This window comes from Bacillus rossius, chromosome 8 (genome assembly GCF_032445375.1).
Source record: "Bacillus rossius redtenbacheri isolate Brsri chromosome 8, Brsri_v3, whole genome shotgun sequence".
NCBI lineage: Eukaryota > Metazoa > Arthropoda > Insecta > Phasmatodea > Bacillidae > Bacillus > Bacillus rossius.
In genome coordinates this window covers 24316882-24330256 of record NC_086336.1, presented here as the reverse complement: position 1 = coordinate 24330256, position 13375 = coordinate 24316882, and the positions used below count along the sequence as shown (strand labels likewise).

The 13375-nt window shown below is 36.2% G+C and overlaps 1 protein-coding gene across 1 annotated transcript in view; it reads left to right on the top strand.

Moving 5' to 3' along the window:
- Nucleotides 1–13375, top strand: part of LOC134535268 (fatty acid synthase-like) — a 72037-nt gene that overhangs the window by 46298 nt on the left and 12364 nt on the right. Inside the window, exon 2 of the mRNA XM_063374341.1 lies at nucleotides 8108–8308. Coding sequence (XP_063230411.1) covers nucleotides 8108–8308 — 201 coding nt within the window. The remainder of the gene's footprint in view (nucleotides 1–8107; nucleotides 8309–13375) is intronic.

Sequence of the window (13375 nt, the reverse complement as noted above, 5' to 3'; positions counted from 1 at the left end):
GATGCTATCCCTGTAATTTTTTTTAAGTAGTTAAGTCCGTCTGTGTAGTACAACGAATAGTAGTTATTTTCTTTAATTATTTTCTTTTTTAATTGATAGAAACGTCCGCGCACAGCCGCGTATTCGCGGGATCCAGTCCCCGGCTGGCGAAGCATCGGAAATCTGAAGACTACTTGCCTGTCTGTTTTGATTCGGACTGTTCCAGACAGGGTCCGAGAGCCGGACGCCGAATAGGCATTTTCATCTCCCTTCCTCAACAGCTCACAGGCGCCCTGGCATCATGCTCCCGCGTGATCTCCGGGAAACGAAGCCCCGACCTCCGGTGCTACTGTATCTTTCAACCTTTTTTGAACTTTCCTAAATTACGCCGTCAGATGAAGTTCATCATATAAACATAATTTCTGGACTTTAAGTACATACATATGCTGGGATAGTTAAAATATATTAGTATTTTTTTATTGGTTTAGGTATTTTTGGTAAATGAAACTTTTTATAATTGAATTTAGTGTCGACCCATATTTTTTTTCTTTCTGAATATACCTGAAATCTGTTTAAATACTTAATTGATATTGTATGTTTATATTTTTTAATAACTGTTATAAATTTTCCTATAGTAAATTTACGTAATTATATTCAGACGGAACCACACCTTATGTTCATTTCTAATAACATTGTGAAACCTTAAAGATCCCCAGCACACCTTTTGCTGGCAGGTAAATATTATTTATTTCTTTTATGTGGGATGCGGGATACTTACTAACGTTTGCAACAGAATGAAGGCATCGCTAGACACAAAGGACCAGGAAGTTCGTCCTTCTTGATAGTGTTTCTCATCCGTCCCATGGCATATTATTGGACTGAGTAATGGTATTTTTTTTTTAATTCTACCTCATAAATATATTGTTAGTGCTGATTTAGTAGCAGAAATTCACTTATTAAATATAACCTTGAATAAAATGCATGACTCATTATGTAATTATCATGCTGAGATTGGGTTCTCAGAAATAACTAGAAGCACTTGGAGAAACCACAGGATATAATTAGGAGCACATGGAGAAAACTAACGGAAGTTTTCCATAATATCAAAAAAAAATCACAGAAAAAGTTTTAAAATAATTATTTGTAATGATAATAAACAAAGTAGAAAATAAAACACCGAAAATGGATAAAAAATTTCAAATCAGCTTCTGCCAGGTTGTGAATTTCTCCGTTGTCGAGCAAGGATAGCGATCTCCTACAAGCCAGACTCTTTTGTAGTTTTTTTTATCCTTTTTTGGTTTTAATTTTCTATTATTATAAAATTATTATTTTATTTTATTATTTAAAAAAATTTTCTGTGATTTTTTGATTTTAAGGAAAACTTGCGATGAGTCCTCTTACCGGTTGACGCAATATATTACTCAGCATTTGTGGTGGGATGTCAGTGTGTCGTTCGCCTCCATGTAGAAAGGATTTATCGACATTTTTATTATGTCTTCACTTTGTTTTAATCGAGGCTTCCGAGCTTCATATTGTAAGCGCATTTTTTAAATTAAAAATTAAATATATATATATTTACAAATTCTTAAAATCTATTTCCAAAATAATTTATTTTAATATATGCGGATATTCATGTTGTTGCATGAGTTTCTAAGTATCGTAATTTTTAAATAAAAATGGTTTTTATTTATTTTTTTAAGTAATGAATTTTTTTATTTTCTAGCATAATTATTTTCAAAATGGTGACCATAACGAAAATTGCATAGATAAATTTACAATTTATAATGTCTGCAATGTCATCGCAATGGTCTAGGTAAAAAAAAAAAGTCTTTAGAGGTTTACTGCAAGCTTGTAGATGAGGATTTTAAGACTCGTTGATAACATTTTTAGCCTCTAGCAATTTTTGAGAACTAAAACAGAATTTTTTTCCCTAAAACGAGTATTTTTCCTCATAATAGGAAAGATTATATTTTTCAGATTTTGTTACTTCATATTTGGATGTTTTCCTTAAAAACTGAGAATTTTGATTTATATTGGTGAATTTGTGTTCAGTTGTGTCAAATTTTGAGTAATTTTTCTTTTCTTTGGTTAATTTTGAGGGTTAAGTTCACGGTCAAAGGTTTAGGTCATCCAATATCGCTGCTGTTACGTTAAAATCCAAGATGGCGAGTCCCGTTGTCACCTTTTATATACTAAATTACTAATGTTTGTATACAATTTACTCATAACTGAAATTACACTGTCTGTTTTAAGGGTTATACAAAGCCTTAAATAATTATCTGTTTTACCTGTCATATAGGGATAAAAACATTAATAATAATAATATTTTTTTGAATTAAAAATTGTTTGGTCAGAAAACTTGGAGCTTAACTTATAATACTTGTGTACTGGCTGTCGACAAGACCGCTTCAATTTATTTTACAGATTCTTTAATAATATTAAAGGAAGGTGTCAACGAAACTGTCAGCTTGAATTGTCCATCTATAAAAAATAAATTAAAGTTACTCAATTATAAACAGACGATGTTGTAAAATTTAAGTTCTTACAGTCCGGTTAACCATATAATATGTTTTAGTCTATTATTTAATACAAATAATGAAACAGCAGCAAAATTGTGTGCAAACTGTTTTTCTCTCTCTAAATCTATGCGGGTCCCATTTCTGGTAAGGTCACACGGATTACATATAAGTGGGAAACGTGGTGGACGTTGCAGGGATTTAAAGTGATTTACAGTTAGTATTTGCGGACCACTTGTCTATACGTTAATCAAGTGCAATACGAGAGAGCACTATATATTCTTTGAATGATTATTTCAATGCGGAACACTGAGTTTAAACAATTTCATGGATAAACTTTATTATTGATATACGCTGGTTGCCCTAGAATAACCTACAGTATCGTTTCCAGTATCTTCAATCTGGCTGTGCCTAATGATAGTATCAGATGTCATTTCCCGAAACGTCATTACTGTACCGTTATTGAAAACCTTTTGTGATTGTCAATGCAGTCGTCTTTGTGTATGTTCAGATTATCTATTAAGTATCATTGTTCGATTCGTCGGCGCGTCTGTGTGCTGTTTAAAGCAAAATTGTTTTTCTTCTGTATCTACTGTTCTTGTTGCAACTATCTCATCTTTGTCAGCACACCGAGTTCGTCTGTGCTGTAATTCTTTTCTGACTAGATTCCTTCCACGGAATCATGTGTGTTGTCAAGGCATGTGACATTAGATATCTGCTAATATCTGGTTGTTTATGTATACATGCTTGTTATCCATTTTTGAGGTTTATTCTATGACAACCAATGTAGATTGCCCAAAGTGCTTGGAGAGTGAAAAAGGTAAATTCTGGGGAATTTTGAGTAATACTGCGTAACTTAATAGCATGGCCGACATTTTTTGTTCATTGATGATACGCATCTCTTTCGTTGCAGTGACTATACAAGATGTGAAAATTTTCATGTGTGTTTTTGTAAAAAGGAATCTCCCCTTAAAAATATTTAGAGTTTAAATTTTAAATAATATGTAAATTTTTTATATGCAAACGCCTGGCTTGAAGGTAATATGCACTTAGGGCCATTAATTAATTGCGAGAAATTCCCTTTTTGGAGGGGGGAAGGGGTGTTAACAATTTCCCTACACGACCTAACCACGAATTTGTTAGGAAAGGGGGGGGGGGGTTGTTAAAAGCCATTCTTTCGTAATATTTTACTTCAAGTCAAAGTTTGCCTAAATGAAAACAATTTTGGCAACGCAAGATTTCAAGCATCAGTGTCCCAAAAAGCACCAGAACGAAAAAAAAAAATCTTAGTTTGTATTATAACACGAACTTACCAAAGACTAAATAAGTATTGTGAAAAGATAAAAATGATTGATTTAAGCCAAATAATAACATATTTGTTAGTGTATCAGAACCATTTCTAACGGAATTGAACGCTTTATAGGAAATTGTATATAAAACAGTATGTAAGAAATGGGAGGTTGGTCAAAAAATCTTATGTGTAGATACTTGTATGAATAATGGAGGGGGGCGGGGAGGGACAAAACCACCAAAATCGTTCTTACGCATTTAAAGAACCACCCCTGTGACAAGAACTGCTATCCATCTGCCCAGTTTTCCTAGTTGCTTGGGGTGAGCTAAAAGCCAAGCGAGGGCGTGATTGTCAGACTCTAATAATAATTACCTGTGCTCAAAGTATTGTCGAAATTTATCGATTCCGAACACAACTGCTAGACACCCAGGTTCATAAACAGACGACGATTTTCTCTCTTGATATGTTAGAGTACGAGAGGCGAAAGCTATTGGTTGCCTGTGGCCATCGAAATCTTGTGATAGCACTGCTCCAATGGCGACACTCGATGCGTCTGTCTGTAGGATGAATGGTTTAGTGAAATGCGCCATCCTAAGAACAGGTGAGCTGGGTATGGATTGTTTCAAATAATTAAAAGCTTTGTATTGCTCAAGGCCCAATTAATTAATGTGTTTTTTCTTTCGAATTGCATTTAACGGGGCTACGTGTTCCAATAAATCTTGAAATTCCTTTTGGATCTTTCGGTGGTTGGAAATCAGCTCTGGCCTCGTTTCTCCTCTACTGGAAATTATGTGCCCCAGAAAAGAAATTTCGGAAACTGCAAACTTAATTTTCTTTGTATTGACACTTACTTAGTCCTACTTTACGCAGTCGGGTAAGAACTCAAGATAAATGAGCTATATGTTCTTAAAAAGGTTCAGAATACACTACCACATCGTCAAGAAAGTTAAATACAAATTTAAATTTTAAATCACCATAAACTTGGTCAAGGAGGCGAGTTAATACCTGGGCGCCTGTGGCTAGGCCAAAAGGAACTACTTTGTATTGATAGTAATTTCCGCCAAAACTCAATTAGTTTTTTCGGATCCAATCCGTTGGTTTCTGGGAGATTGGTGAGTAGCCTTTACACAAGGTGGGCGACTTTGCTATAGTAATGTGCTTCATGACCTTGCACAGCTGGTGTCGGGGGATGATTTGGCACAGGATTGAGTTTTTTTCGTGGGAGGGGTGCTGCAGGTGCCAGAGGGAAGTCGGTGGTTGAGGGGCTGACTTGCGTAATTTCTAGGTCTGGTTGGGGAATAGTTGTCATGGTGGTGGCCTGTGCGAACTTAGTCGCCGAGTTGGGTGTGCTGGCCTGAGGTAAGGGTGGGATTTGCATTCCAATGGCCGCAGGGGGAGTGTGGAGTTATGGGATGGTCTGGAGTGATGAAAATGCTGATTGGAATTTGTAGTAGGGATTGAAAATGGCTGTCGAAGTGGGTGGAAGGTAAATTGGTTGGTTGAGGTGGGAGGTGTGCGCAATGAGTTCGGGAATAGGTCGAGTGTAGGTGACCTTGGTGACTGGGTGGGCTACCGGCCTCGTGATAGAAGTGGATGTGTACTATATGTTGATGGATGGGTAACTGATAGTAGGCATTGCAGGAGGACTCTGGAATGGAAGTGAGGAGTAGGAAACTGGGAGCGGCGATGATACTGGTGATACTGGTAATGGAGGCACGAGAGTGACCTTGTGCTGGGGTTCCGGTATTTGTGTTTGTGAAACTTCAGGTTGTATATTGGGATTGGCTGCTAAAATAGTTTTGTTCCAGGCATTTTTTCCTGGGGATCAGGAAATATTTCAGTAATATCAGAGGGTGTTTCTCGTAATGTGGCGAGTTTGTTGCTCAACCTAGCTGTGTAGTTGAGAATATGCTTTCGGTATTTGTCTATTCCTGGAGATGCCGTTCACTTTACCTGCTGATAATATGGACAGGTTTTTGAGTCTAGTGGCGACGTGGTTGGTTAGCGTGAGGATTCGTAATACGTTTGTTCTGTTTGTTTCGTTGTGTAACCCATTAATGCAAGTTGTAATGTCCTGAAATGTACTGCATGCGATGTTAAATTCTTCTGGGGGGTCAAAGATTAAATTCCAAGTTGCTGGCGGCAATTGCAACTGGTTAGTGGCTATAAGTAGATTCCTTATCTCTTGGGCATCTCCTGAGGGGGGTTGACCACGAAAGGCGAGTTCATATGCAACATGCAACTCTTATTCTAGTCATACATACTATGAAAGAACACTCTTAGTTTTTTACTTAAATTATAATATTTATTTTACATGCTCATTGGGTTATGCACTTATACCACGTAGAATTCCCGCCGGAAAGAAAGGAGCAATGCCCTCTGAAGAGACTGGTATGTGTGTGGGGGGGGGGGGGGAAATGGTCAGAGCGTAGGCATGCATGCGTGAGATAACCCTGGGACAGTCCAGCCGGCTGTCTGTGAGACGATGAGAGGAGGAGGGGTGAATATCGGATGTGACTGCCACGCGAAAACACGTCGCGTGGAGGTCGTGACAGCTGTCTGGCTACGAGGCCGCACTACAGCCCGCGAGAGGCGGAATTAAAAAGGCATCTCACGAAACTAAACTAAATATCGCATTGAGATACGAATATACCAGCTTAAAATTCCAAATAAAAAAATATATACAATTTAAATTTAAAAAAAATATTTTTAGTTTTGTGGTATTATTGGGATTGCTTATAGACGAAATCACCCACTACCTATAACTGAATCCATGCTCTGCTTCCATTTTTTGTTACACTCCTCAGTCATAACAGAGTAAACCTAAGTTAGGTATTTTATAACTTTGTTACAATTCATTCTCCTGATGATTGGGGGTAACTAGTGGATCTTTTGGTGTCAGAAGGCAAAATAATGATTTGGTCTAGATATTAGTGCCCCTGTTTTAATTTTAGTTTTAATATTTTCACATGATATTTTATAAGTTGATTAACATATATATAACATGTATTAATAATATTATTAAAAGTATGGGCCGGCTATTATTAGACAATTTAAATAAAATTCGTGAAAATGAACTAAGTCGCAGTCACAGAATATGGTAAATCTTTTAAGTCCTAATGAAACATTTCTGGCTGTATGATCTGTTCAACGTCGTGATTCGATGCTAGTCCGAAAAGGTTAAAAAAACTGAAGGTCTACGGTTTGACGATTGCTGGACGAAGTGGAACAGCTGACTGGACGTCCGAAGGCCTTGGTCATGCGGCACGTGGAGACTAATCTGGTCCTTGGAATGTGTCCAGTTCTTGTACCCTGTCTGTGAACTTATCACACATATATGTTCAGGACTGATTCGTAGACAGTTTGCAAAATAGGCAGAAAATGCCTTTTAATCACGATGATGGCTAGAGAATAAAAGTTGTCAAAACTCACCAAACCGGGAGATGGCTTCCAGGATCAGACAGGATGTAGAGCTCGCGAACTCGCGGTTGTTACGGACGTTTCCATGATTAAAAAAAATATAAATTAATAAATTATGATAAATAAAACATGACTACTCCTACGAGGTAGAGATACATGGACTGACTAAAAGGTAATCACTACAGTTGTGGGAATCATATCTCTTGTCTAGCTGATTACATCTTTAAAAAAATGGAGAGGCATCCTGATGACTAAGATACGAAGCGGTCAGTCCAGATTCGCAAAACTACCGCTTGGGGTTCATGAGCAGTATTTTTTTGGGACTGGAGTCGTGGCCTTGGGGCCAGGCCGACCCTGGCTGTGGTTAGTGACCGGTCAATGCTCTGGGCACTGTTCCCAGGAAAACTTCGAGAGGGGGGTGTGTGGAGAGTTCTGTGGCAGTGGGAAAGAGGCTCTACTGAGCCCAGAGGCGTGACTGTACATTGGTTTAAATGACTCACGCCAGGCGAGTTCTTAGAAGTAACCTGCCCTGAGATATTGCAGGACATAGCAGTTTCGCCATGGATCAGAGACGAATTACAGGCAACGTGCGTGCGCCAAGACGGGAATAAATGGATCACCCTCCTGGGTCATTGAATGGTAGGCAAAATCATATCTAGGGCTGGGAAAACTTGGGGAGGCAGGCCTGGAAAAAGATTAAACTGGAGTGTACAGGAGGAGGAAAAAGTTAAATTTCTTGCAGCAAAAGAATGACTGTTGAAATTATTTTTTAAAAATTCGAATTTAAAATTCTACCTAAAATACTACTTGGCGGCACAAGATGTTGGTCGCGCCGAGTGGCCCGAGTGGTAGTGGTGGGGTTAGGCACAGTTCTTGACCATATGTCGGACTGCCTGACCAGGTCCCAGCGCTGCACTGGACACGGGCTGCTCGTCCAGCCTGTACGCGCTGGAGGCGGCCGTCGCCAGCATCGCCGGCGGCAGGTGCGACGCCGCCGTGGTCGCCGCCACCAATGTGTCGCTCAACCCGCTGCTGTCCACGGCGCTGCTGGGTGCCGGCGCGCTCACCCGCGACGGTCGGTGCAAGGTCTTCGACAACTCTGGTGAGCCCTCCCGTTTTAGCACTGCTGGGGCTCATGCATCTTTCCCAAGGGAAGCTCCTCAAAGGCCGTTACACAGGAAACTACATTTTGTACTTTTACAAAAGATTCTTTTTGAAACCAGTTGCCCAAAAATATTTTTAATACTATAAAGTAAGAAGTCAGGAGGTGGCATACCGTTATGGAGTTGAAGTGACTTTTTAACCTAACCATTGCAATATTTTTCCAGCTACAACATTCCGGAAATGGTGCTTTATAACGTCCGATGATGATTTGTAAGTGTGATTTAGAATAATCTTCGTCTAAAACCACCACGTTCATAAAATTTAATTTAAAACTATTTCCACAAAAAAACACACCACAGTTCAGTCAATGGTTTGTGCCTAATCAATAGGGCGCAACAAATATCTGAGGAAAAAATTGTTCCACACACCATTGAAATATGCAGACATGGCCATCCCTTGTTTAATATAATTCTTCAGATATACGCAATTTGAGTTTTAACTGTTCGTTATGGACAAACTTCAAAGATTTCAAAATAATATTGAAAACATAAGCCCACCGACAAGCCTAAATCAACTGGTGTCAAACTTTAAATATCAGACAACAAAAATATTTCGTGGAAATAATTTTGTCACGAACAAATAACAGCACAGATGATAGCAGTGGGCTTACAATGACGAGACAGTTTCGATAAAAACAGGGAATGTAGACAAACAACAACCTTGGACCACACAGCGATCATATCATCCCAACGATTATACTAAACAGGTGTTGTGAACAACACAATTACATCAGTACCGCTGTACATCTGAAATGGTAATGAACAAAAGAATTGTTTTCAATCAAAATTTCTCATTTAAGAATCATTAAAGAAAACTTATGTTTTTACGTAAATTTGGATATCCAATTATGGTTACTTCTGCATACATGACATACATTTGGAAACAACACTGCCACACTTACGAATATTGGCACACAATTTTAAATTATGACTCCTGTTTCATTCAAGCATTAAATTTTATATCTATGAAGAAGATAATTGAATATTAAAAACAATTGTTATTAATTTTTACTATGCATATTAATGTTCGAAGTTATTTCTGCACCACGAATACCTGGGCAATATTACGAACACAATAATAATGCGAATAATTTTTTTTAGCAGTACAGATTGGTTTCATGTAAATGTACCAACTAACAAATATCTGTAACTTTTCATTATTATTTCAGTTGCAATTATGAAAATAAATTAAAAAAAAAAAAATATTGAAGATTCTGTCGAGACAATGACTCACAAGCGTTCTCAGGAGCAGCGTCTGTATTGTATTAAGTTTCGTGGCGGGTAAAAACGTGTCAAGTATGGCTATTAGGCTTCTGCGAATACAATTGTTTTACATTCGAATTGAATATGACATTATTCACGAAAGTTAAATTTTACAATATTTACGAAAATCAAATATCACAATATTCACGAAAACAGAATTTTTTTAAAAATCTTATTGACGTGACAACGTCTAATAAATCGATAAACGCCGGCTGCACGCACGAAAAAGTGTCCCATAACGCACATTGTCCCGTTACGCTGTGTCGCGTTACGCTCATTGTACGCTTGCGCCGCATCTATCTCTCTTCCACTCGATTGGAACAACCATCGATTTGACTTTTTCGAGGCACATTAAACTTGAAACACTCCCATTCGTTTCCTACTTTTCCTATCATCGTCCTATCCTTAACAGAATAACACAGATTGGAAGACGTTAAATAGCAAACATGTATAAAAGTGATATTTAAAATAATCTGTTCGTTAAAGTAATAAACATATTTGAATTAATGAGTGCAAATAAAAGTAAATTTATCAATTAATTTGTAGATTTCATTTCACTCCTTCTTTGTATACATACAAAATAGTGATCATTCAATAAAAATGATTCAAAAAGGTTTTTTTTTCGGGATTTCCTATTGGAGAAAAAAAATATCCAAAATACTGTAAAATAAAAGAGAGCGTAATTTACGTGAACCATAACAAATTAAAAAAAAAATATCAAATGTAGCAAAAACCAAAAACATCTGGGTTACAAAAAAAATTGTGTTTGAAAATTGTTCTTGGAATAAAACTTACTACATACATAAATAAGAGGGTTATTTATGAAATTAAATCATAAAAACCGATTTGTTAAATATATAAACTTCGTGTGAATGTTACATAAAACCAATGTAAACTTATTCTTTAAATCATCTTAGTCTCATATATGTCATATTATTTGTTCAATAATTTTTTTTGTATTAAAATAAATGTATTCGATTAGAAATTACGAATCCAATAAGGCGCGTTGGAACATGTTTCGGGGTGTGGGGGGGGGGGGGGGGCGATCCAGTTGACTGCCCGGCCATAACATCTCATGGCCGGGCAAAGTGATGGTTTTGCCCGGCCATTGCATCAGATGAACAAGAGGCATTGCTAAGTGGTTTTGTGGGATTTCTGTGCGTTTTTGTCCACCCTTGTCTACCTGACCTTCAGACCCTTGCATTCACCCCGCCTCGTTTCTACCTAACTGTAACGACCTGACATGCAGAGCGCTTTCCACATCAGTCATCATTTAACTCAGGTACCTATTACTTTTGAGCAGTTTAGACTGAGACAAATTTTTACATGATCCCGAAAACCATATGTAATATACCTATTTAACATTAAAGTTTAGTATGTTGGCACATTATTTTTTTCCGCTCGTCACTCGTGATTATTCAATCGAGTATTAAAAAAATTTCTTGAATCTAGAAATCATTGAACAAGAATTTATCAAGCAGATTTGAAGTTATTTTTAAGCATTTTCACTCGCCTATTCTGTGGGGTTCGCATTTTAAACTTATTCTTAGGGGGAGTCTGACAGTGAAGACAAAGATCCTAAAGAAGAGTTGGATTACTTTAACTCAGGTTTTACTTTTGAGCAGTTTAGACTGAGACGAATTTTTACATGATCCAGAAAACCATATGTAATATATATATTTAACATTAAAACTAAGTATGTCGGTACATTATTTTTTTTCCGCTCGTCACTCGTGATTATTCCATCGAGTAATAAAAAAATTTCTTCGAATCTACAAATCATTGAACAAGAATTTATCAAGCAGATTTGTAGTTATTTTTAAGCATCTTCACTCGCCTATTCTGTGGGGTTCGCATTTTAAACTTATTCTTAAGGGGAGTCTGACAGTAAAAATATTAAAATATTGACTTTTTAAATTTTTAATACCAAAATAAATTTTTGACTTTCCTGAATAAAGTGATTTGAGTGTCATTGCGAAAAGCTTTTTGAAATCTTTAATTTTTTATTTTTTTAAAGTTGAACTGCGATTTTCGAAAAATAATTATTGTGACTTTTTAAATTTCAAATGCTAAAAAAATTATTTTCACATTTCAGAATACGATGTAAATAATTTCTAGTACTCCTTTCAATAAAAAAATATTACGAATAGTAAATTTTCAAAACTTTGGAGCCTAAATTCATATTTGGTTGATGTATAGACCTTTCCTGTATTGACCTTGATTTATGAAGGCTGACAGTAAAAATAAAAAAAAATAAAAAAAACATTTTTTGTTCATTTTTAATGTAAAAATAAACTTAAGACTCTCCTGAATAAAATTATATGATTGTTATTGCAAAAAGTTATTTTTCCATCTATAATTTTCTTTTTTTTAAAGTTGAACTGCATTTTTCGAAAATTATTTTTTAAAACTTTCAAATTTAAAATGCTAAAAAAAATATTATTTTGACCTTTCTGAATACAATCAAAATACTTTCTAGTACTCCTTTGAATAAAAAATATATAATGAATACTAAATGGTATATTTTCAAAAATTTGGAGCCTTAGGTACTTGAGATTTCATTGATGTATAGACCTTTCCAATTTGAGCTTGATTTATGGAAAACTACATTTTCTATCATATTTAACCCATTATCTCAAAAACTATAACACTACAAAGTTCAAACTTTTAGCATAGCTGGAGATAGTAATTGTGAAAAAACTGTACTATGATTATGAAGTTGTTTTTAGAAACAATTAATTTAAAAAAATAATTATATTGAAATTTTTGGATAAATACTATTATTTCTTAAAATTTTAGTAACTTTTTCCAAAAACACATGCAACAATCGATTTTAGTACAGTATGATAAAAACATATTGAATATAACATATTTAAAATCTAGAAGGGTTGGTTTCTGAGATAATGGGACACAAACATAGCATTTTTAACCTGGGCAAGATAGGACAGTCAGACTCCCCTTAAGTTAGATTCATAATAACACATGACATTGGCATACAGCCTATCAGATGGCTACGTAACGTTTTCCTGTACATGCCGTTGCCTTTTTTATTCTGTTACCACATTCCCAGAACGTTAATTTTCGGGAAAATAAGATTTTTTAACATTCAGTTTAAAAGATAACTCGCCATGAAGTGAGTTTGTCTTTGGTTTTACAGTTCATTTCGCACTTATGTTTACATTGCTAATTGTAAGCAATAGTTGCCCAAGTAAGAAGTAAATCAAGACTAAAGGTACATTTATTTAAGCTATTTATGTTATGTACTATACAAGATGAATAATTTGATATATTTTAGGTTCTTCTACTCTTGCTGAAAATGGACCAGAGGAAAAATGTGTGGTTGACCCGAGAACTAGAAATACCCGGCAAGCCAGGGACAGTAAAGTTCCTGAAATTTATTTTATCAGCGAGAAATGTCATCCTCAAAGTACATTTATCTTTCCTACCAGAACCGACGGAGCTAGTCGTGGAAGGAGAGCGCGGCATCAGTGGTTTAGCGATTACGGATGGCTTCACTATGATAGTGTAAACGATAGTGTTTTGTGCTTCGTGTGTATTAGGGCATGCAACAAGGTGAGCAAAGAAGACAGGTCATGGTATAGTGATGCATAATTAGCATTTATTTATTTGGGCTTCCGCTCCTGGAAGGATGCGACGGCAACATTTGCAGGTCATCAAAGGAGTACATTCCATAATAAATGTTTGCAGCTGATAATAAGCAGGGAAAAATTTGTTCCGGTCGT